This window comes from Microplitis demolitor, chromosome 6, assembly GCF_026212275.2.
Source record: "Microplitis demolitor isolate Queensland-Clemson2020A chromosome 6, iyMicDemo2.1a, whole genome shotgun sequence".
Classification (NCBI taxonomy): domain Eukaryota; kingdom Metazoa; phylum Arthropoda; class Insecta; order Hymenoptera; family Braconidae; genus Microplitis; species Microplitis demolitor.
This window is the reverse complement of record NC_068550.1, coordinates 2,974,407-2,998,704: the sequence shown is the minus strand read 5'-3', so window position 1 is coordinate 2,998,704 and position 24,298 is coordinate 2,974,407. Positions and strand designations below refer to the sequence as shown.

Here is a 24,298-nt window from a genome sequence, read left to right as displayed (position 1 = left end):
GACATAAAAATTAACGAACAGAATAAATCTTATTTACTCGATTACTTTTTAAATTTTTTATATAAAATGGGCTTTAATTTTTTTTTATTCATCCACAGTATGTATTGTGAACTAAAACTTCATTTGACCCCGAAAACACTATTATTTGAGAAAGTATGTTTCGGGTTAGTCCACTAAGTCAACCATTTTCTTGATTTTTTCTTGTTTCCTTTTTTTTTTTAGATGAAATATTTTAAAACAATCAGTAATAAATGTAAATTGGATTATGAAGAAAATGAGGACCTTTTTACAATTTTTTTTTTTTTTCAGAATCACCAATGCCTTATGCTAAAATTTATTTTTAAATGTAAGATAAACTAAGCTAAAAATTTCTGAGCGACTTTTAACATTTTAAGAATAATGTACAAAAAAAATTCCTGTCACATTACAATTAATATTTATACCGTATTGTTTAAATTATTCGATGTTTAAAATTCTTCAAGGAGATGAAACTGTGCATTGGCTTCTTTGACCCGATTTTGAGCAGCTGCCAAATACTTAACAACTTTTTTGCTTGCAATAGTACTGTGACTGTTTTTAAAAATTTTTTTCAACTAAAAAAGAATAAAAAAAAAGGAAAAAATTAATTTTTCTTCATATATTTTAAGTTATTGCTTACCTTATCGAATTGATATTTTGTTTTCATACGACTTACAACTTGACTAATAGCAGCTTCTCTGCCATCATATCGATGGTTTTTAAAACTAAATAAGTTATTCATTAATAATAACGGTTCTTGGTTTATGAACTTGTAATGTGTAAAAAATATTGTTTCAACTTACTGATTACTTCCTAATTTATTTGAGTCAATCAGGTCCAAAAGAATATCAATTCCTATGCCATTTTTCCGGGAGATAATTTTTAATTTCGACTCCGGACTTTCTAAGTGTCCCCGTGTGTCATTGATATTTGATATGATGAAATTTTTTAATATTTCGTCATTTGACGCACATGATAGCGCTATCACAATATCAGCATCTCCATTACTCAAATACTTTTGTAATAATTTATTCCAAGTATCCTGATCTGCATGACGAATTCCACCGCAAAGAATTTCGTGCTTCAATTCTGCAAGGATCCTAACAATAATGATCTATTAAATAAGACAGCACAGTAATATATTTTATTATTTTATATATTTTTGGATATATAAACTAACGGATTTTTTTCTGAATCTTCAAGCCATTTTTGTAATTTATTAAGTGTATAATTTTTACACAAATTTGAATCAAATTTGCATGTCCATTTTATTAATAATTTTCTAGCAAGTTTTTTTGATAAATTATTAGTCGGAGTTTCATCGGGAATAAGTCTTTTTTCTATATTCTCTGTTTGCTTTAAAACATATCTCTGTAAAAAAATTTAAATATTGTGTTACTAATTCCAAAAGAACGTAATTTTTTTTTCATTCTCAATCGTCTTATAGACTTATAGCTAAAAATAAAAAAAAAAATTTTGAAATTATGCGCCCTTTTGGTTCTCAAAATTAATTTTTCAAATTTTCAGCTCCAGAGTGGATCTAAAATATGATTTGCAAAAAAAAAAAAATTATAATATCTTTTGGGTTTATATTTAGTGACTAATGTCAAAAAGGCGTATAAAAATATGTCCTTTTGGAATTAGTGACGCGATATAGTATATTAAATTTTTTAAAAAATGGTGGTAAGTGTTTTCATTTTTAAAGATAGTGTGTACTTGTTCCATTACCTTAAAGTTGTCATAATATTCAGAATTCTTTAAATTAGAAAATTCATGCAAGCGACAAATTTTTCTCCAAAAAGCAATCCAAGGAATGTAATCAGTTTCTTGTTTAATGTATCCGATTAATTTCAGTGGTATACTGTAATTGAGATATCCAAATTCTGCTAGCGTAAAAGCATCGTCAATTAATTGAGCACGATTGAGCACATGAATTTTATTATAATCTTCAGATTTCAAGTAATTAATTATTAAATTCCAATTTTTCTCATCATAGTTTACGTGATAAATACCTAGAAAAATTTCGTATAAATAGCTAAGATTTGACTCCATACACTCGATATTGACAGCTTTATAATCAAATAAAAAATTATAATACCAAATCTTTGTTTATTGCATATAAGCCATTTATCATTTTGCGGTGCTAAGATTTTTAAAGAAGCCAGACTCGGATCAAACCAGTGAGTGACTCTGGTATCAAGAAAATCAGGATTATCTTCAGTTGCACAATTTATTGGAATCCAATATCTATCTGATGAAGTTTCTGTTCGATTTATTAAGAATGTCATCTGAGTAAAAAGGGCTTGTTGAGTTGTATAATTTCTACTGATTGTAAGAATGGGATAATTTGTTTTATTTAGCCAATCTTTTAGCGCTTTCTCAAAATTTCCATTTTCATCACCGGATGCCTTAATCAACTCATCACTAAGATCTGATCTAAATTACCAAAAATTGTTATTAGATTAGACTAAGCAAAGTTTGTTATAGATTTAATACTAATATATACTAAAATTTTAATATTGAGATCAATGCATGCCATTTTTTATCTTTTTTTTTTTTAGTAACAGAAAAAGTATTCTTTATTATCATTACAACATACCCATTCTGTAAATAACTCTGTAATGCACTTTTATATTTTCTCTCTCCAAGAATATATGTAATCATCCTTATCAAAAATTCATCTGTAAGAAATAGTGAAAACATAAATAAATTGCTTCAATCAAACCAGACAGGTTGATTTAAATTTATACGTGATAATTCACAAAAACTGACCGCATAATTTTAATTATTAAACATAATGAAATCTTACATTTATAATGACTTACTGCATATGTCTCTGTTTCATAGATTTTGTAATAATTGTCATATTCAAACGGATGACTGTGCTCGTTCAAGAAAATAATGTCCATCATGCGCCATGATTTTTCAACCTGTGACATATAAAAATTGTAAAAGCTAAATATTTCAAGTAGATTCTTCTAGAAATAACCGTATAGAATATTTTGTGGCAAAGCATGAAACAAAAGAATTTCAGGCCAGAGCTGAGATTGCATACACGAAATTCTAAACCATCATAATTTTTTTAGTTTTTGCAAAACGATAAATTTTTTATATCGACTGCATTTAAGTCCGGGTTCAATTTGCTGAGACCAGTCGAAATGAGACAATTTAAGAGAATAGAGCATAGGTAAATTGAATGGTAAGCTTGGATAGTTGGAATGACACATGATTTTCCTGATAAAATTTATATACGTAATTTTCAGTATAAAGTCGACTAACTCTACTTTTTTTAGAAAAAGACTTTTTTGCATTTCCTGGTGGCAATCGTTGTAATACACATTGTTGATGTTAAGTGTACATTTTGTTTAAAATTTTTAAGTCATAAAAGGGGCGAACCGATACTTTCAAAAATTAAGATAAAAATGCTATTTTCCATGAACATTTTTTTTTCAAATTGAAACAATTATTTTTGTTACTGTTCTTTAGCTCTCCTGTATAATTTACAAAAATGAAGTTAGGCAGTTTTTTTTTACTGAAAACGATGGCATAGCGAATGTAATTCTGACGGGGCTGAAATTAAATCAAAAACATACAATAAACAGAAATAAGACTTATTTTTATTCCTAAGGATAAAATTGAAAATTTTCCACTTGCTTATTCATAATGATTTAAAATTGGCTTATTCCAACCTTGAACAGGCATTGACATTTATTAGTTTCAATGGTTATTACATGAAAAGCTTTCTTACCTTATCAATTATGAAGTCTTTCAAATACTGCTCAAAATCGTGCTTTGAGAGATTTTCTTTGTTATGTTTATAATCCATTGGTTTCATCAGCCATTGGTCAATGTACAACCGTGTTATGTAATTGAAAATTTTTTCTTTATTTTCAATGGTTATATTATTTGCATAAATATAATTTTGGCTAGAAATTAAATTAGTATATAATAAGTATTACAAAAAAATAAATCGAAAAAAGTAAATCTTACTTAATAATAACAAGTCCTCCGGATCGCAATTCGACATGAGAAATATTAGGAACTGCAACGAAATTTATCTTTTGCCATCCAGCACTCGCATATGTAATGTCTGTAAGGTTTTCTATAACGCGTAATGCCCTAACTGCGAAATCTACAATATATTTAGCACGATCTTTGTTATTTTTTGTAGTCCATACTCTTATAATTTCATCTTTTTCGTCTGACAAATATTCTAAGTCTCCTGCAACCATGGTCATACTATAAGGATTTAAATTCATTATTATTTCACTGGAATTATTTTCTCCACTAGATATTGTTTTAAATTCATGATTCAATAATGTAATATAATTTTGAGTTTGCGCAATGGAAATATTGAATGAATAAGTTGATCCATAGCTTAAACAACCATAACACGGTGAAATTTTAAATACACCTGGTCTAAAAGAATAAGTCCATACTATTTGTCTGAAATTAATCATTTTTTTAAATTATTTCAAATAAATTAACTCTTAATGACATAGAAAAAAAATTTTTAAGTATTACAAACTTTTTTTGGCCATAAACATCTGTATAGAAACTGCTATTGAAATTATTATAATTATATATATTTTGATATTCAAAGCATAAAGAATAGTTTCCCTTGATCACAGGCTGGGAAAATCCAAGTATCAACTTACGGTCAATTCTATTTAAATTACAAGTGTAAGTGTTATTTTCATTTCTCAAGACGACTTTATCAATTTTGTTATAATTGTCAGAGTTTAAAAGTATTGAAGTGCAATCTTCTTTAATTCTCAATTCTATATTTACTTGACCGTTCAGAAAAAATTTTTTTTCTTCTAATTGAGGCTTAAGTCTAATTTTATGATGAATCGGTACATCATTGTAAACAGAACAAAAAATATCATTTGAGTTCAATGAATTTGCTGAGACTTTTGATAATGAACACCAATTTCCATTGATAAGAATTTTAATATAAAATATCATCCATATAATATTAAAATTCCACATTTCAACCTGTGGTAAAAAAAATACATTATTTTAAATTAAAGGATAATTAATTATACATTTAATCAAAAAAAGTAAAATTTAAGTTTTAAGAAAGTTAATATAAAATTTTGTTTTGTCTTTTAATCGCGATCAGAAGCATACCAACAGTATATAGAAGTGAGGGAGTAAATATCTGTGTGCGTGTATGCATCCATGTTTATATAAATATTAGTGGATACATAACTGCTGGCAAAACCGAGACATTAGTTGCATTCAAAACATTCTCTAATATTTCATCTCAAGATTTATAACATATTTAACTCTAGTGAGCTCTGGAGATACGAGTTGAGATAACGCGGCATATACCCTTGTTCGGAGATTTATGAATGGCGAGAAAGTTAAGTCCAGGGAAGTCAGGTAAAGAGGTAGAGAGAAATACGCTGTTGTCACTATTGTGCGGACATTAGGTAACTTGGTCGGTGCTTCATCATCGATGATACGAGATCCCACGAAAATAATTTAAAAAATAATATTATTTTTTTTTTTTTTCACCCGTTCAAAATTTTTTATTTTTAATTAAATATAATTTACGGAATTATCTTTAGCCATTAATAAAAATACTTAATTGTTTCAATGAAATACTACAATCATTGTACTGTCGTATTTTGATAAATTTTGTATTAATTATTTTTAAAATTAAATAATGAAAATAAATAAAATATATGACTTAAAATAAAATAAATAAGTAAATGAAACAAAATTCTTATCGATATTGAGATAAATATGAATTTTATTTCAGTCCGAATTCACTTCGTCATTTAGACTTCCGGAGTTTAAAAAAACACTTCGCGTATCAAGTAAATAGGGAACATTTTTTTTTTAATCGAATGATTTTAGAGTGACTAGAATTTTATTTGAATCCGAATTATCATGATTCGAAATTTTAATGTTGAAATAAATTCTTCTGGAGTGAATTCCACTACCACTCCCAAAATTTGCAGTGATTTTTTTTAAAACGCCGGAACTCTGAGTAATAAAGTGGATTCGATTTTTAATAAAAAGTGTATTTATAAAAAGGATATATATGATGATAAAAAAAGTAAACATTCAAAAATAATTATAAAAAAGTCATTAAATCTCACCAATAGATCAAAGTCTTAAAATTAGTTCACAAAATATTATTGACGTTTTTAATTACTTATAATTATAGTTATATTAAAATTTTTTATAGAGCTACTGAAGTTGTAGATAATGAATTTGTTAGCTTCTATGAAGACCGTCAACTAAATTTTACAGAACGATTTTCTCTTTATAAACCTAAAATCTTTCTAGGATTGATTGACAGGAAGGGGAAAAAGTATCAGATAAAACCAAAGTTGAAAACAATAATTACATACTAGAAAAATATATGAGTTTGTTGTTTGACCTATCGTTTTTTAGATGATTTTTAATGACCTATTGATCTTTGACATAAAGTAGTAGTGTATCTATATTTTTGGATAAATACTTACAATATAAAAGGGTCATGCTATAAATATGATATTGAATAAGAAATTATGACGTACTTTTCATTTTTATCTATTTAACTTCTGTGACCTTTCTTAATTACAAATATTTTTGTTTATTCGCATCTATAAGCCCCATTAGTAAGTCCACATTCGTATAATTACGTAAATACTGTAACCCAGTTAATTAGCTTTGATATAATTTAAATTGTATTTATGGAAAAACATTATTTTTATTTTTATTTTAAATATTTGCACTGTGAAAAAAAACGGTGTGAGTCCACACTATCCCGGTGTTACATTTAACCCCGAAGACGGTGTTAAAATAACACCGGAAGCTGCGTTGAAATTTTTCCCGTTGTTATGCGGTGTTGAAACAAGTTTTTCAACATGCTGTAACTCGGTGAAAAATAGTCGTAGAGTAAAAATAAAAAAAATAAAATTGTAGCCTCAAGTTTTTAGTTTTCAGATCCAGACTTAAAATTTTTTTATCATGCACGGTTCTGGAGCAATCCTAAGAGCCGATGAAAATTTTTAAATTTTTGCTCGTCTTCCAAGTCCATGGACTTCAATAAATTTTTTTTTATAATCTGACCTTATGACTCTTTTAGGAAATTTTATGCCCTTTAATTTTCCAGCCTCAGTCGGTGTATCAGAAGTCGAATTGTACTTCAAATACAAAAAAAAGTTTTGTTTAAAAAATTAATGATACGACATATTAATGTTAATGTTATTGTATAAAATATGGGAAACATATTTTTTTATGACTCAAATCTTTTTGCAAACTAAATCAGCGAGAAAAATTAAATTGAATTATCAATGATAAAATTATCATCTTAAAATCAAGTATTACCTCATGAAAAACGTCAGAGTTACAATAAAAATAATTTTTATTTTGTTTTTAAATATTTAATTTGATAAGCGATCAAAATTTTATGGAATTTTTTCAGTTTATACCTCATGTGCACCATTTTAACACTGGTTTTTAATTAGCGTATATTTATTCAAACCCAATTATAAATATTTTGTTCCTTATATAAGTGATCATATTTATTTTTTTAATAAGAAAATTATAAAAATGTCTTCTTTACTATGATTCATTGAATCTGGTAGAATATTCTATAAAAGATATCATCATGTTTCATTAACATATAAATAGTCACTGTAGTTTACTAAATCTAAACGTTTACTTATCAAATATTTATATTGATTACTCTTATAAATTATAATTGATTTAAAAAAAAAAAAAAAAAAAAAAAAATGAACGCTTTGGAAATTTTTCCAGTTGAAATTTGGGAAATAATTTTTAATAAATTAGACAGCAGAGAACTTCTTAAGCTACGTTGTGTTTGTGGAGATTTCAACAAAATCATTGAAAGGATAATGGTAAAAGAAAAATTGTGGGAAAAATTATTAAATGAAAATGCGATTCCGTGGACAAATCAAATTATAGCTAAAAGATTTCCGACAGTTAAACAAAGACAGTGGCAATCATTGTATCAGAATATTTGGAAACAATTGTTATTTTCTTACAAAAAATGGCGGCTTTTTGGAAATAGTAACCGTGAAATGATTATAAAAACCTGTAATGTCAGTGAAAAACTTATGAAAAATGAAAAAATAACGTGTTTCGATGTTTCGGGTACAGTTAATTTTAGTATATTATTTACAATAATAATAATAATTTCGATAAATTAAATTTATTAGTAATATTTCTTCAAGAATTAGATTACGAGTAAAATGTTTATGAATTTAAAAACTAAACATAAGATTTGATAATAAATTAATCGCTTTTAAAAATGTCTATCTTGACACTAACATTTGTTCAGTATATCACTAATAATTATTTATTATATATTTTACTATACTCAATAATAACCAAATAGATAATATTTATCAGAATGTTAAAACAAAATAAATAATGTCATTTTTTATTCGTCATATTTCAGTGAATGTGTTGGCAATTGGAACAAACAAAGGATCAATCTATTTTTACAATGTCAAAGAAATAAGTTCTGAGCCTTTCTACGCAACGAATCATCGAGAACATGTTACTCAGATTAAACTATGGTACTTAGGTAATTATATTTTAAATTATATATTATTTGAAATAACATTTTTTGAAAAAACACCGATCCTTTATAAAAGAGGATGCTGCAAAAATAAAATAAAATTAATGAATAAATTTAACAGGTTTCGAGAAATTAATTGCCGTTTTAACGTCTATTTTTGGCAGACTCAAATTTTTGAATGTCCATGGAAAAAATGAAATTATAACTTCTCAACAGTATTACGGAAAAAATATATGGTTATAAATTCTTATCGTTATCAATCAAAATATGAGTATTAGTTATGATAAAAATATATCACACTTATGAATAATTATTTATATATTTATAGTGTGGGATTAAACCGGCGACTATTTATTGAAAATTCGTTTTCCATCAAGGAGTATTTATCGGATTCAATTCAAATTACATCGAAAGCTGCAGTTGAACTCGATGATATCGATCAAAATGATCCTGAATTTGAGTTTCTTTCTATGTATAGCGAAAAAGATAAAGTAATTGTATATTAATTAAATAAAATTAATTCAAAATAATATTATAAAAAAAAAATGTTTTTAGACCCCCTGGCTTGAATATTTCATCTAAATTTTTTTTTTTTTTAGTTGCAAGTGTTAATAAAAGATGGCTCAACAGCAATAATTCTGTTTTATAAAATTTCACAAAATGGTCCAGTTTCTACTGTAATCGCTGACGACTTTTATCCATTAAGAGGACGTCCATTTCAACTTGGCTTTGATGATGAAGACTTTTATTGCGATTGTACATTTCACATATCAAATATGACCGTCACCATCATAGCTCATGGTAAGACTCAATATCTTGTTTCTTAGGTCAATTATCATTCGATTTATTAATTATTTGTAACACACTTTTTTTTATATGCAGTTGGATTTCTATCCGTTAGAGTAGAAAATTCAAATGTACCTTCAATTTGGAAAACACATGAAATACCATTGGCCGAAAATGTAACAGTTACATCGACTGTCATGTTTGCAAATCTTTTATTCATTGGCCTGAGTACAGGTATAGTAATAATGGCTAATAAATAATAATTAATGTCTACGCAGACCTAAATCCTGTGGTCTCTTTAAGCCTGCTTAGATCTAAATAATGAAAAAATAAACTAAAAATCATATTTTATTAACAGGAAACATCAACGTGTATGCTGTTGGAAAGATTGCAGATTTATTGGATAATAATTTAATTTTTAAAAATTTAAGAATTATAGAATTAGATATTTTTCCCATTATCGCATTGAATTTAACTGAAGTAAAAAAAGTCCCTTATATTATAGCATCGACTGAATCAAAACTATACTCTGTTAATATTATTAATATATAAAATTAAGATAAAAATTATTTGATTTATTTCCGCATAAAATTAATTAACAAACAATTTTTCAAAATTATTAATTATTAATTCTCCATAAAAAAAAAAAATGTAAATAAAAAAGTTACAACACAAAATCCTCAAGATATAATTATTCAATTTTTTTTGACTAATTTATTTTTATTATTCAACATAAGATGAATTACATAAATTCTTCATAGTCTTTATTATATGAACCTCTTCATCATATTTATTAAATGATTTAGCCATTTCAGAATAAATAATCCCATGATCGACATGACTCTCGTGTAATAAATCACCCGCTATAAGCATAATATACACACCGAGAGAATACGCAATACAATCAAAGCTCATTTGCCAAAGCAATAGCACCTGTATCTTATTGACCAAACACACATAATAGGTCAAACAAACACGACGTTGATGCATGAAAACGATAATTCTACGTCTTATAATATATATACATATACATATTCCAGCAGCTATATTCTGGCATGTCGTCATCGAAAATATTTACTATACTCTTCTCTATACTTCTGATAATATTAAAAATCTTATTATTTATAAATATGTCAAAGGCATACACTGATCGTCATCATTTTAGACTGCAAAAGTTAAACAAAAAAAATTATGACACCAAAGGCACAGGACACGGTTTAAATATGTACCTCTTTAATAGTTGATATATACGCAAAGGGTGGACAAAACGGACCACTCTAAAAGTTTCGTAAAAATTTTTTTCAGGAATTTTTCAGTAGACTCAATATATTGTTGGCCACAATAGATATAAACAATTTTACTATATTCATATATGTAAATAAAAAAAAAAATTGTTTACTTTTTTTTTAAGTTGTCCATTTTGCCCAAATGGAATTTTTTCAAACGGAAATCAAAAAAATGAATGCTATTCAAATATATAAAATCGATTAATTCCTTGACGGTCTCGAATTCCCCGTCTCTCCCCTATATATAAATATAGGTATAAGTATTTTGTAGCATAATATATTTTTCTATCGAATAATTGGCGGGAAAATTAAATAATGAAATACTGAACGTCCTGTTTTTTTACCCTTCATTCCTCTTGCTCTGAATTTTTCTTCTTGACTTGTCGTCATTTCCTATTGAAATATATATAGGTATATATATATAGCTATTCCGGTTGTTGATGTTCTCCCTTATCTTCCACCTTCTCCGCGATACAAGTAGATACAATTACACGGCCGCGATATTGCAAGTAAATGAAACGGGTGCTGAGATACTCAATGACCGGTTGAGTCAATTGCTACCGTAATCCACCAATAATATAATGAGTAATCCTGCCATTATTTAAGTTTTTATGTTAAAAATAAGGTAATTAAAATATTGAACCTGGGTATGGGTGGACGAGGGTAAATTAGCTACTGGATATCCTTTAGATCATACTTAGGTATTAAGGCATATAGGTATGATCTGGTGGTGATAGTCGTTACGTAAATGTCCAGGTTTAAGACGAGGCTCGAGAATAATCGATAAAAGTCCAGTGTTGATCGGTAAACTCGATCGTTAAGAATCTGCTGATGGTGAACGAGTAACATAAAAACCGGTCGTATATATGTTGAGATATAGTATTTCAACGAGCAACGTGTATATAACCAACGACTATGTCGTTTCACGTGCCATTATAACCCGCTTCTTTAGTTTTATATGTATCTATATATATGTATTTTTGTTTATTTCTGATCATCTCATCTTTTTTACACGCATTTATGTTATTTCAAGAAGCTGCGTTACATTGCAAGAGGGAGGATTTAATTTAACATCAAATTGCCATTAATGGAGTATCGCTCCTTCTATGGATTTGCTCATTATATCACCGAGTTTTTATTATTTTTATTTTTACTATTTTTATATTCACGTTTTATGTGGATCGCTTGGTAATTATTCACTTTTTTTCTGGTACATTAAATATTCTGTTTAAAATTTTCTTAGATTTTCAAGGATAATTCATATTGAAATATCGTCGATGTCAGAAAACCGCCACTTCACGGCCTTATGATGTAAATATCTATTTTAGTGAAAATAATTTCAAGTAATTTGCATTTACTTTGAAGGAAAATTTTTGACAGCAAATATAACAAGCTAATCATTAAATGATGTTATAAAAAAATTTTTAATAAATATCAAATATAGGGTTTAACTAAGATCACAATTTTCTCATATTTTTTCTGCCTTTTTTCAACATTTCTTATTATTCATTCATTAGATCATGGCCTGATACATTTCCATAATTTTTGAAAATTTCACATGCGCAATAGTGGCGTTAAAATAATTGACATTTCCCATAAAATATAAATTTTAAATTTCGAAAAAAGTTAGTTTTTAAAAAATTAGTATAAAGTTAATATTTTTTTTAAAAAACTATCGCTCAATTCTGAATGAGATGATATATATTTTAGTTTAAATCTTTTATAAATATATATATGTATATAGACACATACGAATTTGATTTTTTTATTCTAATAGCCTCTGGGCCCATCCGAAACTCCACATGACAATTAAATCTCTTTTAATCGTTGGTGAGTAATTGTTCGAAATTAGAGTTGCTGTCAGTTTGGACCGCATGAACTCGAGCAACTCTTTGATTATCTCTCTACACTCGAGTAGACAGACAAGGAGAAAGAAAATCAGAGAGTACGAAAAATAAAATTTAAAAATAAAAATAAAAAGTTTTTATTCTTTCACTCGGTCGCTTTATTATATCGTTCTGGTATCTCGTATATAGATATAGTACCTTTTTTTATCTTACTTTACCGTTCCACAGGGAGCACTTAGCAAAATACATCCCAGTGATTATTGACCGCGATAATGATCGAGTCGCTTCAATGCGAGAGTTGTCTATGCCAAGATTATTGCTGCTCACCCAGTGGTTCCTTAGGCAATGTGAGGGTGGTTATTAGGACCCAGGACCCAGTAACATCTTCAAGTCTCTTGTCACGCCCTCTCTGCTCTCAATCCTCACCCAAGTACCTGTCACTTTTTTAACTCTAACATTTTTTTTCTTAAATAATAATAATTTATCATTTTTTAAATATTTATGATTGTACTTAAAATTTTTAAACATCCCAACGAGTATTTATTTAGATTCCAAAGAGATCAACAAATATTCAGGAATCCGGGGCAAAATGAGACACTATTTTTTGGTAAATTTTTTTTTTTAAGTATGACTGAGATAAAATCAGCCACGAGGGAAAAAATTTCTTTGTCCCAAAAATTATGTCTCATTTTGCCCCATGTTCCCCTAGATCAATTAATTGCCGGCATTATTTTAATAAATCGGTAATTAAATACAACAATTAAAATTATATTCCAATGGCTCTAATTTTTTTTCGACAATTAAAAAAATTTTTTTATAAATCGATTTTTTATCAATTGAATAAATTGAATCATATAAAAATATGAGGATTTTTATAGTTGGATATCAAATGACCTGATGCTTAAAAATAAAAATAATTTTTTTTTTTTTTTTTTTTCAATATAAAATTTTTCTGGCAGCATCTCGTATTGGATCTGCGTTTCTCTACTCTCTCATCTTCTGTGTCTCAACGGTACACCCATGACGATAAATCATTCTAACATGTATAAGCGGTAACTAGTAACCGATTCACATTTATACGACTGTTGTGAGATATTAGCTATTACAAAGAATTATGAGCAAGTCCACTCTTCTATATCGCTGTCTCACTTTATTTATCATATATTCTTCTTTATATATCTTTCTCTCTATACTTTCATATATAATAATTCCACAATGACTGTGATCGCGCGTTATGAATTATACCGCGAAACCCGCTATCGTTTCGGTTTTCGAATTAGGCGTCGTAATGATGGACGGCATCAGCTCGTCCGATACTCACACCAACAACATAAGATCCATCTGTTCTGTGGTACTGTGTACAGTATTTTCATTTGCTGTAATATACCACGGCGAATTGATAGTTTTTTTTCGCTAGATACGCATTCAAGAAAATTTTCTAATACTAGGATTTTTTTTTTTGATTAATTAATCAACATTATATTTCCACGATCAATTTTTTTTTGTAAATTATACTGGTTTATTATTTTCATTAATTATTTTTTATTCAAATAATTTTAATTTTGTATTTATAGTATACATTTTTTTTAAACAATTTTTCGATTTTTTTTTTTTTTATAGAATATAATTATGAAATTATTTGAAGTCATTTTACGAAAAGCAGAAAAAATTTTTTAGAAAAAATTTTCAAAGACATGAATTTAAATTTTGATTAATATCAATAATTTGCACATGATCATCCCAAAATTTTATTTATAATCTCGTCAATTTCGGCGATTAAAATAAAAAATTTCATAAAAAAAAAAAAAACATAGTGGTTAATCACTAATTTCGAAAGGACTTTTTTCTTTTTAAAAATATTTATGTCACACTGAGTAATTAACACTAGATTACTAGATTTTTTATACAATGTAAGAGCGAAAAGATACATTACTGTTTTAATTTATTGTCAACATTCAGGAGTTAGAAAATATTTAAATAAAGTTAACTCTAAATATTAGTTATCATTGGACTCAGTTTGATTTTTTTTTCTGTATTAATGTAAAATAAATTTGGATATCTTTGACCTAGGGTGACATTGTCCACCCTAAAAAAAAGTTTGAATAGTGCTTAAATCATATTTGCGTCACACGTAATCAGAAGTCTGTCTAAAATCTAAAAATAGCTAGTTTAGGGGAAGAATAGATGATAAGTGTATTTTTTTGAAATGTAGGCAGAGAAGAAAAATATTCTAAAAATGACAACAAATTGCAAAATAATAGTCTATTACATTAAAAATAATCATGTAATAAATATAATAATATAATTCTAGTTTCCTTGTCCAGTTTCCTTGCAAAAATCCATTACATAATTTGGCCAACAAGAAATTAATTCAAATTCAAATAAAGAATATTTTTCAGTTTCAAATTCTACTTTTTAATAATCAAACTAAATATTTTTTAATTTGCTTGTAAAAGCTCTTACAACTTTTTTAATCATGACCAAAAACATGCAAATATCGCCCATTGTAAAAATATTTCTTGTTTCTGTTAAAAATTCTTTAGAAATAAAAACAAAAATAGCCTGAAGATTCTCTAAAGCATAAAACCTTTTCAAATACGTAAATTACCCTATCGTAATTACCCAAGATAAGCTAATTTACTTCCGGTTGTGTTTACCTTGAAGTTTATTTTGAAGTCAGAAAGTTAATTTCAAGTTTTAATTACAAAGTTGTTACCAAACTTACATTTTGTTGCTTTTTACGCCGTTACAACTAAATTCTTGAACTCATTATAAATTGTTTGGTTTAAATTATAAATAATAACGTCATAAACTCTTTACACACTTTCCTTAATACTCAATAATTTAAAAATATAATTATTTAAATCTAGGCTAATCGATTTTTGAAAAAAGTTATAATTTATTATAAATAAATTCTTGTGAAAAATTTTCCGTTTCATGGAAATTTATATCTAAACATATATAATAATACGACTAATTAAATTTATGTGTGATTATAATAATCATGTTAAATATTTAAACAAAATAACTATAGTATACTTGAGAAAGTTATTCTCAATACATAATTTTATTTTAAAATTAACTTAGTGTTGTCACGAAGGTTTGTTTGTATCACGAAAGGCTATAGTAATTTTTTTTTTTTTGGATTGCAAACTTTTTTTCTATATATATACAAACCTAGATACACCTGGTAAATATAATTTTAAGTGACAACTTGTAAATAAGGAAAGGGCGGGAAAAATGGATTACGCCGAAAATTTGGTAAAAAATTTTTTTCTTTCAAAAATTTATTTAAATCGTCATTGACGGCAAAAATTTTTCCTATGGCAACTGGACATTTGGCTTCATTATTTTAAATGGAAGTCAAAAAAAAAATTTGCCGTCAAAACGCACATAAATCCATTATCCTCTTAGCAGTCCCATTTTGCCCGCTTTTCTTCATTTTTCTTTTTTTTTTTTTTTTTATTTGTTACATATATATGTAAATATACAATAAATTTATAATATAAATATGTTGATAGCAAAATAAACTAATACAATAAATTACCGGGTTAATTTAAATTACCCGCGTTTTTTTAAACAATTCAACTTCTCTATCATCACGGTGATTATAACGATTATGTATTTTAGCGTATCGTAAAAATAAAAATTAACATTTATATTTTTATTTAGTCTATTTTGTTACGAACATCAACAGTGTAGTATAAAATGCTAAAGTGGGAGAAAGCAAAAATGAGTCAAAACACAAAACATCCTGGACAAATTACACACACGCTAAGTGGACCCGATTCAAATGATTATTATGATCTTAAATTTTGAGAATACCTTTCCAAGAACGTTTATGCAGAGCCACAACACACACACATACTCGCACACACAACATCGTTCTCATTTGAATGCGATTTGTAATGCCAGTAATTCTGTAACTAACTGGATCTTTACTTTCGGTTATATTTAAATTTTGAAAAAGAAAAAAAAATTTGAATGTTATTTAAATTTAAAAAGAGCTCGTACTTAAATTATAGTTATTTTAAATATTAATTGTTGTGCTGAAAAAATTAAAGGGAAAGGACAAAATATTTTTTTAAAAAATGACAAAAGTTTAACAAGCCTTGGGCTAATTTTAGCAGAAGCTATCGACCCTGTTATTTTAAAAAAATTATGTGCGCTTTAGCATCGCCATCACCTCAAGGGACGTTGAAATGGTCATCGCGAAGAAGAATCAAAAACATTCCTAAAGTCTCCGGTGGAATGAAACGACAGACAGATTTCAAGTGAACTGGAATGTCAGAGAGAGCTCTCTTTCGTGGGTGGATCATGTCTAAAATAATCTGAGAGGAGAATAGTCCTAGGGGCTTTTTATCTTCGAAAACTCTTTGGTTTTGGTGCTCAAAGGTACTGCGGGTTCTTTGGAGCGAGGACTGATGATAACACAGGTATGGAACTGGCATAGCCATCAGGGGATGATTGCCACTTTGGTTCCTCGTATGCCTTCGTAGAATGCCTTCGATCATTGTAATTAGAAGAACTGATTCCAGCGTCAAATACTGCAGGAGTGATGATGGCGACGGTAGGTCTTCTAACGTGGAATTAAAAATAAAAATAAAATAATAATAATTATAAAAATACTCACGTATTGTAACTTTAAATTCGTCGAATTGTTTTGAAGCCTGGAATTTCGTGGGTGGGTTCTTTGCCACTTGAAAAATGTCCTCGGGCTTGTCTCTGGAGACTACTTTGATAAAAAAAGGATACGATTGTTTTTCTTTATTTTTATACGTGACTTAGATTAGGCCGATGGCTTTTTTCGTTTTATTTTTGTTTCTGTGAAACTCAGGGATGATGAATTACTCAGTACAAGAAATGGAATTTTGTTTGATAATTATAGGAAATTTTAAAAATGATAAAATCACTTCATTGAGAAATTTTAAAAAATTATTCAAGTGATTAATGATAGAGGAATTATTAGAAATTATTCATTTATTCATTTGATTTTTTATTTATGGTTGAATTAAATAATTTTTTTTTTTTATTTTAAATTTGTATTCCAAGTACAAAATAGTACTGAGCGAGACATCTATGGAGGATCTCAGTATTATTGACTGCATATTTTTTTACGCAATTGTATCGACGTAACGTACAGTAGAAATATTTCGAATGATTCATAACTCTGTTGATATTAAGATCTCTGACGGTCAATTTTTTTTTAATTTCGATTGATAGCCCCATGGACTGCAAATTGACGTCAATTCACTGCCGCGACAATTGCTAAAATTTGATGTGAAAATTAAATGGTATCAACTTGCGGTCAATTTTAACCTCACCTACTTTATTCTTTTGTCAGCAATTTGATGGCAATTTTATGTATCTTGTCTTCAGATTGCGGTCGCGGTTACACTAACCCGCAGTTAAAATTGACGTCATTTTTTAGTTTTTTACTCAAAAGTCAGCGTAAAATTGAAGTAAACTTGACAGCAGATTGGAGGAAAGTTTTACAAAAGAAAAAACATCGGACTGTGGCAATTACTTTTTAATTTTATAATAACTCGTTAAATTATATTAATTATAAGATACTTAGATATAAATTTCTTTCTTCTATTTAATTTAACAATTAAAATATTCGACTTTTCAGAAAATATATTTTCTAGGATCTCAAAATTTTGAAATTTATTTTGGTTTCATTTATTATAATTTTTACATAAATCTTACCAAAATAATTATACTCTTATAAAAAAATTATTATCTATTCACATCAGAATTATCTTACGTTGTAGCTTATAATTATTTTTCTCATAAAAATAATATTTTTCATTCTTATCGACTTTATTTATTTTTAAGAAAAAAAAATTTTCTTTAATTTTTCATAATTAATTAATAATAATAATAATTAATACTTTAATAAATGTGAATTTTTTTTTTTTGTAAAAAATTTAAATGATACTTTTTTTTTACAATCATTATATATAATGAATTTTTCAAAAAAATAAATGTATAATTAACAAAACAATTTTTCAAACAAAATTTGAATTCAAAGCTGGTAGAAAACTAAAGAAAAAAAAAAATATATAATTTGGACTTATTGAGTCGTAACTTCGACTGCTTCTTCACCAGTTTTCAAACTGTCTTTAAATCTATAAAAATTAGAAAGAGCCTCTTTACAATCATCATTTTGCTGACAATACTTGATCAAAGTATTAATCGCTTTCTTTGCCGCCAAAATAGAAACTTCCTGCGTTACAGGAGCCGTATTACTACACTTTTTTTTTCCACCCCCGTGATTTCCGCTCATCACTAGTTCAATTATCTCCTTATCACTCAAACAGTCTTCAGATAAAACGTTGCTATAAAACCACATGTTTACATCACTCAGCTCAACGTCATTCCACACATCAACTTTATGAATCGCTTCATGAAATTCACATAATTTACTCGCCACTAATTCGTCTTGAGTCTCTTCTTTTATATGTGAAGAAACTCCAATAAATTCAAATCCATTATTAGTATTTTTATCATCCGCGTTATTTACTGGCGCCAACTGAAAAATAATAAAAAATATTCAAATTCAAATGAAAACTTATTTTTCAGCTTAAACTTACCGAGTCCCACGATTTCCTAATAGTGATCTCGCTTGTTTTTCTCCAGGCCTCATCAGTCCACTTGATGACGTCTCTCAACGAAATGTCTTTCAAAATCTGGTTCAAATTCTCCCCACACTTATCAACCCTTTCAATAAAGTGGCTCATAAAATTGAGCCTATAAGTTTTCTTTAAATCAAACAAATAATTGTCATCATTTGATCTAAATAATGTAAAGTTTGTCGGAAAATATCTTATATTTGTACTATCAAAAAAATTATCATCATTATTAACAACAAGCGGCTGATTTATCAAGCAGTTGTCCATAAAAAGTGTCGCTCTTTTATATGGAAGAGTTCCTTCCGTCAAAAAATTTGAAACCCTCGGTATGAAATCAGCTTCGAACCATTCTTTGAATATGTCATAAGTCAAATTCGTTGATGGATCACTCGTGTAATTAACGGGCAGCGATGATAAATTTTTAATCGCACGTGGTTTCGGATATTTACCGATTACAAGTAGCGGTAATTTAAATGTACCAGTTGCATTACAACATGTCATTATTGTTACGCGCTCTTTTTTCAAATTATCATTATTATTGTTAGAACTACTATTATTACTATCAGGTTCTTTGTTATTCTCATCAATAATTTTTTTTGGCATAACTTTGTAATTAATAATAGTCTTATCGCAATAAAATATTTGATCTAGTGTCAGGTGTTGAGCTTGTAAGTAATTATCAAATTCTTGTTTGTACAATTTTGAAAAATCTGAATCACAAGATAATTTTTTACCATTGAAATGACCGATGTTGTTACGTTTACGCCATTTGTCGAGCCAGCCTTTACTTGCCTCGAATACTTTATCCTCATTTTTCGACTTGTTTATCAAGTCATTGAAATATTTTGCTTGGGTTTGAACTAGAGGCCCTGGAATATTAACTCCCGGGGAACAAGCACGTTTTTGTTTGTACCAAATCCATGTGGCTTTATCAACAAGATCGTTATCAGCTTTTCTCATGCGCTTTTGTTGCTCCAGTAGTTTACCGCAGTGTTCATCTTCCCACTTTAGTAATTTGTCGGAGTTTTTCAACCAATTTTTGACTGTCTTGTTTGTTACGTTTAAATTTTTTGCTATTATACTCACAGGTCTGCCACATTTTACTTCTTTTAATGCGCGGAGTTTTACGTTCAATGGCACTGATTTGACTCTGCGTATTTTTTTATCGCTATCAGTGACAGTGGTGCTGTTTTTTGACATTTTTAATCACGTTTTTTTACATTTTTTTTTTTATCAAAAAACTTGGGTTGTATACAAACACGGTACTAAAATATATATTGAAATATATGAGAAAATATATGTGAGATGGTTTGTATATTGTTTAATGTATGTGGAATGTATAGTAGAATTTTCCCGCCTATATTGAATTACGAAAAAAAATTATAATGAGGGATGTTGATGTTAATTTTTCAGATATTAGTATTCTTTTTAATGTTGTCATTAACAAGTTATTTGTAATTAGAATTTTTTAAAATAATTCAGATGTATTTTTAATAATAATTTTTTTTTAATACAAGTACGGTCTTATTTGTTATTATCAAATTTTTTGCGAGTGTACACAAAAAAATATGACTTTTTTATTTTAGAACTTTTTTACTGTCCCAAGAAAATTTTTGTTTTCAATTTATAATAAAAAAAATTTCTTGGGTCAAGTAAAAAAAAAGGTCTTGTACCCGATCAGTTCAGTGGCTAAATCGGTACTTCTATCATAAATAAAAAAAAAAAAAAAAAAAAAAATGACGTCTTTCCAATAAAAAAATCAGTTTTGAAAAAAAATTGTCATACAATTATTGATAAATAAAATAAATAAGGGCGAAATAAAACACAACAATAATGTAATATTTTATTTATTAATTTACGTTATGTCATGTATCTACAGAAAAAGTACAAAGTTATAAGTTATTATACGATAGTAATCCCTTTAATTAAATATATTAAATATATATATATATATATTAAACATAGCGGAAAAAATAATATTGCAATGTACAAAAGTAGAGTATAATATAAAATAAACAAATAATATATTTCAGTTTTAAAAATAACAAAAAGTAGCCATGACTCAAGGCACAGTGAACTGTCAGCATTTTTTTATCATTTAATATTTTGATAATTTGAAGGCGATAAATTTTTTTATCGTTACATTTTCCAATGTGTTATTTTTGCGCAGATATTTAAAAAAATAATTTAATAATTTTAATGATTGCTTATGAATTTATGTCTGCTTAATACAATTTCATTTTTTATTGTTTATTTTATATTTTGAATACATTAATGACTTTAGATTATTATAATTTTTATACTGATTACTTTTTTTTTTTTTTTTTATAATTTATATATTTCCACTGTTTATATTTCCTCGCTTTTATAACTCAAGCTTACAATTCATTTTTCTTTCTAATTTATGATATTTAATTACGTACTTTTTTTTTTAATAATAATTTAACTCCTGTAATTAAATAATTTTGAAAAAATTTCCCAAATATTTTTCTTTAATTAGTAATAAAAAAAAAAATACAGATTTTATTTTTAAATATATTTTAGTAATACTTTAATTAAATAATTATTATTATGATTTACACATAAAACTATTTTTAAAAAACAAACTACTCATAACAAATTTAGAATTTAAATTATTTCTTTGTTCAACAAATTATTAAATATAAATATATATATGTATAAAAAAAAATACAAGAGTATGAAGAGTTATTCTTAAAGTTAATTATCCAATTAATTAATTAATTAATCAATTAATGAGTTAATAATTACTGTACATAAAGTGACTACTAAAAAAAAAAACATTTCCAAGCTCACAGATTTATTTACATTATTTTTAAATTTATTAATGAAGAAAAAAAAAGACCCGTAATCTCAAACTTGTTTTACTATTTGTTTTTTGTTATTTTAAACTGTAGCGTATTACGATCCAGTCTTTATTATTATTTTAACGTCCGGATTACGAAGTATCGATCAATAATTAATAACATTAATAGTAATAATTATCGTAATTATATGAAAAGTACGCGCTTTATTTATTTAGTTTTTTTTTTAAAGAACAAAAATTTAAATTAATTATCATTGGTCATGGACAATTGTGCGAATTTAATTGCGTGATTGTTGCAAATTATTTAAAGTATAACATAAATAATAATATAATTATTGTAAAGTAGTAGGAAATAAAATTTATAAATTAATAAAAATATAAGTGAATATTTTTTTTTATTAGACGGGTGGAAGAGCCCAAAGTGTTGCTGTTTTGTCGGCAGATGTACTGAGGAACGAAAATTCTGTTGGATGCCAACGTCCTGAAATAACTTTGTCTTGATGTTGAGCAACGACGACACTTGGTAATGGCAATGTCAGATCACCTAAACAATAAATAATTATTTATTAATAATTATTTTTAAAGACTAATTTTATCAGTAATTAAATTAAATGTCTTTTATTAGCTCTAGTCTAGTGCCAAGAGTTTTATATTTTGGGAATATTTATGTCTATTGTTTGAGGTAATTGTACTAAAATAAATTGGTGATGTCTTTACTCTTTTATAAGTTGATATATTTAAGGAGTCTATAAATATTTTAATTTATTTAAATTTTAATTGAAAGTTTTAAGTATAGGAGTTTAGAGTTCCAGTTATTTGAATAAAAATTTACATTTTTAAAATTTTAAAATTGTTGAAAAGGTCAGTAACCGAGCCTAGGTCAATTAACTAGGTCATTGACTTTATACAGATGCTTGAAATTTAAAAATTTTTAAGAGTATTTGATTTGTAGAACTGTAATAATCGCCAGTGTAAGTAAAAGTTATTAAAAAAAAAAATCGGATAAATTTTTATTAATATATTTATTCAATAAGTAAGGATGTGCGAATAATATTTAAATTGAGTGAAATAATTTGAAATATTCAAATTATTAAATGAATTCCGACGATTCGATTCGAACTTCAAGCAAAATTTTTATTTGACTTGAGACAAATTATGAAAAAAAAAAAAAAAAAAAAAATATTACTATAATTTAGATTATTTGAATTATTTGCACATATATAATAATAATAATAATTAATAAAATAAATAAAAATAAAACTCACGTTGAAGATCCGTAAGAACGAGTTTATTATCATAACCACCAGTTAATAAATAATAAGCTGACGGTGAAAAGCGAATGCTTCTGATATCTGCGGCATGGGGTTTGAAACATTGAACAGTTCTACCTCCTCTAATATCAAATAATACACAACTACTATCTTCGTGACCAGAAACAAGTAATCTACCCGATGGATCAACACAAACTGCTGCCACTGGACTGCCCACCTGTAAATAAATCCAATCCTACTCAGACACGTAGTTTTGTTTCTTATCTCAATTAATTTAAATTGCTAGATAAAAGTTCGACTTATTGATTTATAAACTTCAAACTATTTATTATTATTTATCAATTATAATATATATCAGTATTTATATAAAAAGTAGTGATCAAAATTTTATCTAGCAAGTGGTAAATAAAATAAAAGAAATTTTTATCGTTAGTTATTGACAAATTGTTATGTTGCATAATGATTAATTTTAAGAGAGATTACTATAAGAAAATTACCCTGCTGCCTGGTACTGTTGCAGGTGTCACCATGTTAACACACCCTCTTGTACGCAAGTCCCAAAATCTTACAGTCTTATCTTGCGAGCCGCTGACGAACATGGCACCTCCCCAATTGTAAAGGGTGAGGACGTGACCGCTGTGACCACTGAGTGCTTGGAAGGGTGTTCCTGTAGCACAATCGGTTACGTAAATCTTACAATCACCAGCACCACCGCTTATCAAGAGGCTAGATTTGTTTGATGTGTCCTCGAGGAAACATAAATCACGTACTGTTCCATCGTGCATCGTTAGTTCGACTTCTTGACCTGTTGAATATTTTTATTTTCAATTTTAAATTGGTTTACTAATATTGCTATTGCTAATTCCAGGAAATAAAGATTTGATCTGATGAGTACATATAGTCACGTAATACATTTACATGAGTATATCTGATCATATCTTGTCAGATCTAATTATATCTGCTAAAGTTTTTTTATGATCTTTGTTCAGATTTTTTCATATATGTTCAGATTTGGTTTTGTATGGCTCCCGAGAAAATTTAGTCATATATGCCCTTATATGAAGTGTATATGAAAATTGGCCA

The 24,298-nt window shown here is 27.2% G+C and overlaps 4 protein-coding genes across 9 annotated transcripts in view; 1 reads left to right on the top strand and 3 right to left on the bottom strand.

The window, feature by feature from the left end:
* Positions 1 to 4: 4 nt before the first annotated feature.
* Positions 5 to 6,161, bottom strand: LOC103577375 (aminopeptidase N). The gene is made up of 12 exons (XM_053740113.1): positions 6,132 to 6,161; positions 4,547 to 5,016; positions 4,009 to 4,464; positions 3,767 to 3,944; positions 2,828 to 2,948; positions 2,618 to 2,699; positions 2,117 to 2,454; positions 1,747 to 2,030; positions 1,199 to 1,389; positions 822 to 1,118; positions 659 to 743; positions 5 to 593 (listed from the first exon to the last, which is right to left on the bottom strand). The coding sequence occupies exons 2-12, from the start codon at positions 5,008 to 5,010 to the stop codon at positions 468 to 470; spliced, it is 2,622 nt and encodes an 873-aa protein (XP_053596088.1). The 5' UTR covers positions 5,011 to 5,016; positions 6,132 to 6,161; the 3' UTR covers positions 5 to 467.
* A 1,593-nt stretch (positions 6,162 to 7,754) lies between these two features.
* On the top strand, positions 7,755 to 9,942 carry LOC103577350 (uncharacterized). Its single transcript, XM_008557954.2, has 7 exons — positions 7,755 to 8,136; positions 8,444 to 8,572; positions 8,688 to 8,802; positions 8,895 to 9,057; positions 9,166 to 9,367; positions 9,449 to 9,586; positions 9,711 to 9,942. Exons 1-7 carry the CDS (start codon positions 7,755 to 7,757, stop codon positions 9,902 to 9,904), a joined length of 1,323 nt encoding a protein of 440 aa, XP_008556176.2. The 3' UTR covers positions 9,905 to 9,942.
* An 8,313-nt stretch (positions 9,943 to 18,255) lies between these two features.
* Positions 18,256 to 20,377, bottom strand: LOC103577344 (tigger transposable element-derived protein 2). Its single transcript, XM_008557949.2, has 2 exons — positions 19,082 to 20,377; positions 18,256 to 19,020 (listed from the first exon to the last, which is right to left on the bottom strand). The coding sequence occupies exons 1-2, from the start codon at positions 20,318 to 20,320 to the stop codon at positions 18,562 to 18,564; spliced, it is 1,698 nt and encodes a 565-aa protein (XP_008556171.1). The 5' UTR covers positions 20,321 to 20,377; the 3' UTR covers positions 18,256 to 18,561.
* A 613-nt stretch (positions 20,378 to 20,990) lies between these two features.
* LOC103577342 (WD repeat-containing protein 47) overlaps positions 20,991 to 24,298 on the bottom strand; it is a 48,856-nt gene continuing 45,548 nt past the window's right edge. For 4 of the 6 annotated variants that reach the window (XM_053739771.1, XM_053739770.1, XM_053739768.1 and 1 more), the window contains exons 9-11: positions 23,713 to 24,020; positions 23,210 to 23,450; positions 20,991 to 22,488 (exon numbers count right to left, since the gene is read on the bottom strand). In XM_053739771.1, coding sequence (XP_053595746.1) covers positions 22,343 to 22,488; positions 23,210 to 23,450; positions 23,713 to 24,020 — 695 coding nt within the window. In that variant the 3' untranslated portion in view covers positions 20,991 to 22,342. The remainder of the gene's footprint in view (positions 22,489 to 23,209; positions 23,451 to 23,712; positions 24,021 to 24,298) is intronic. The other 2 variants (XM_014442161.2, XM_008557947.3) reach the window with 1 other exon arrangement.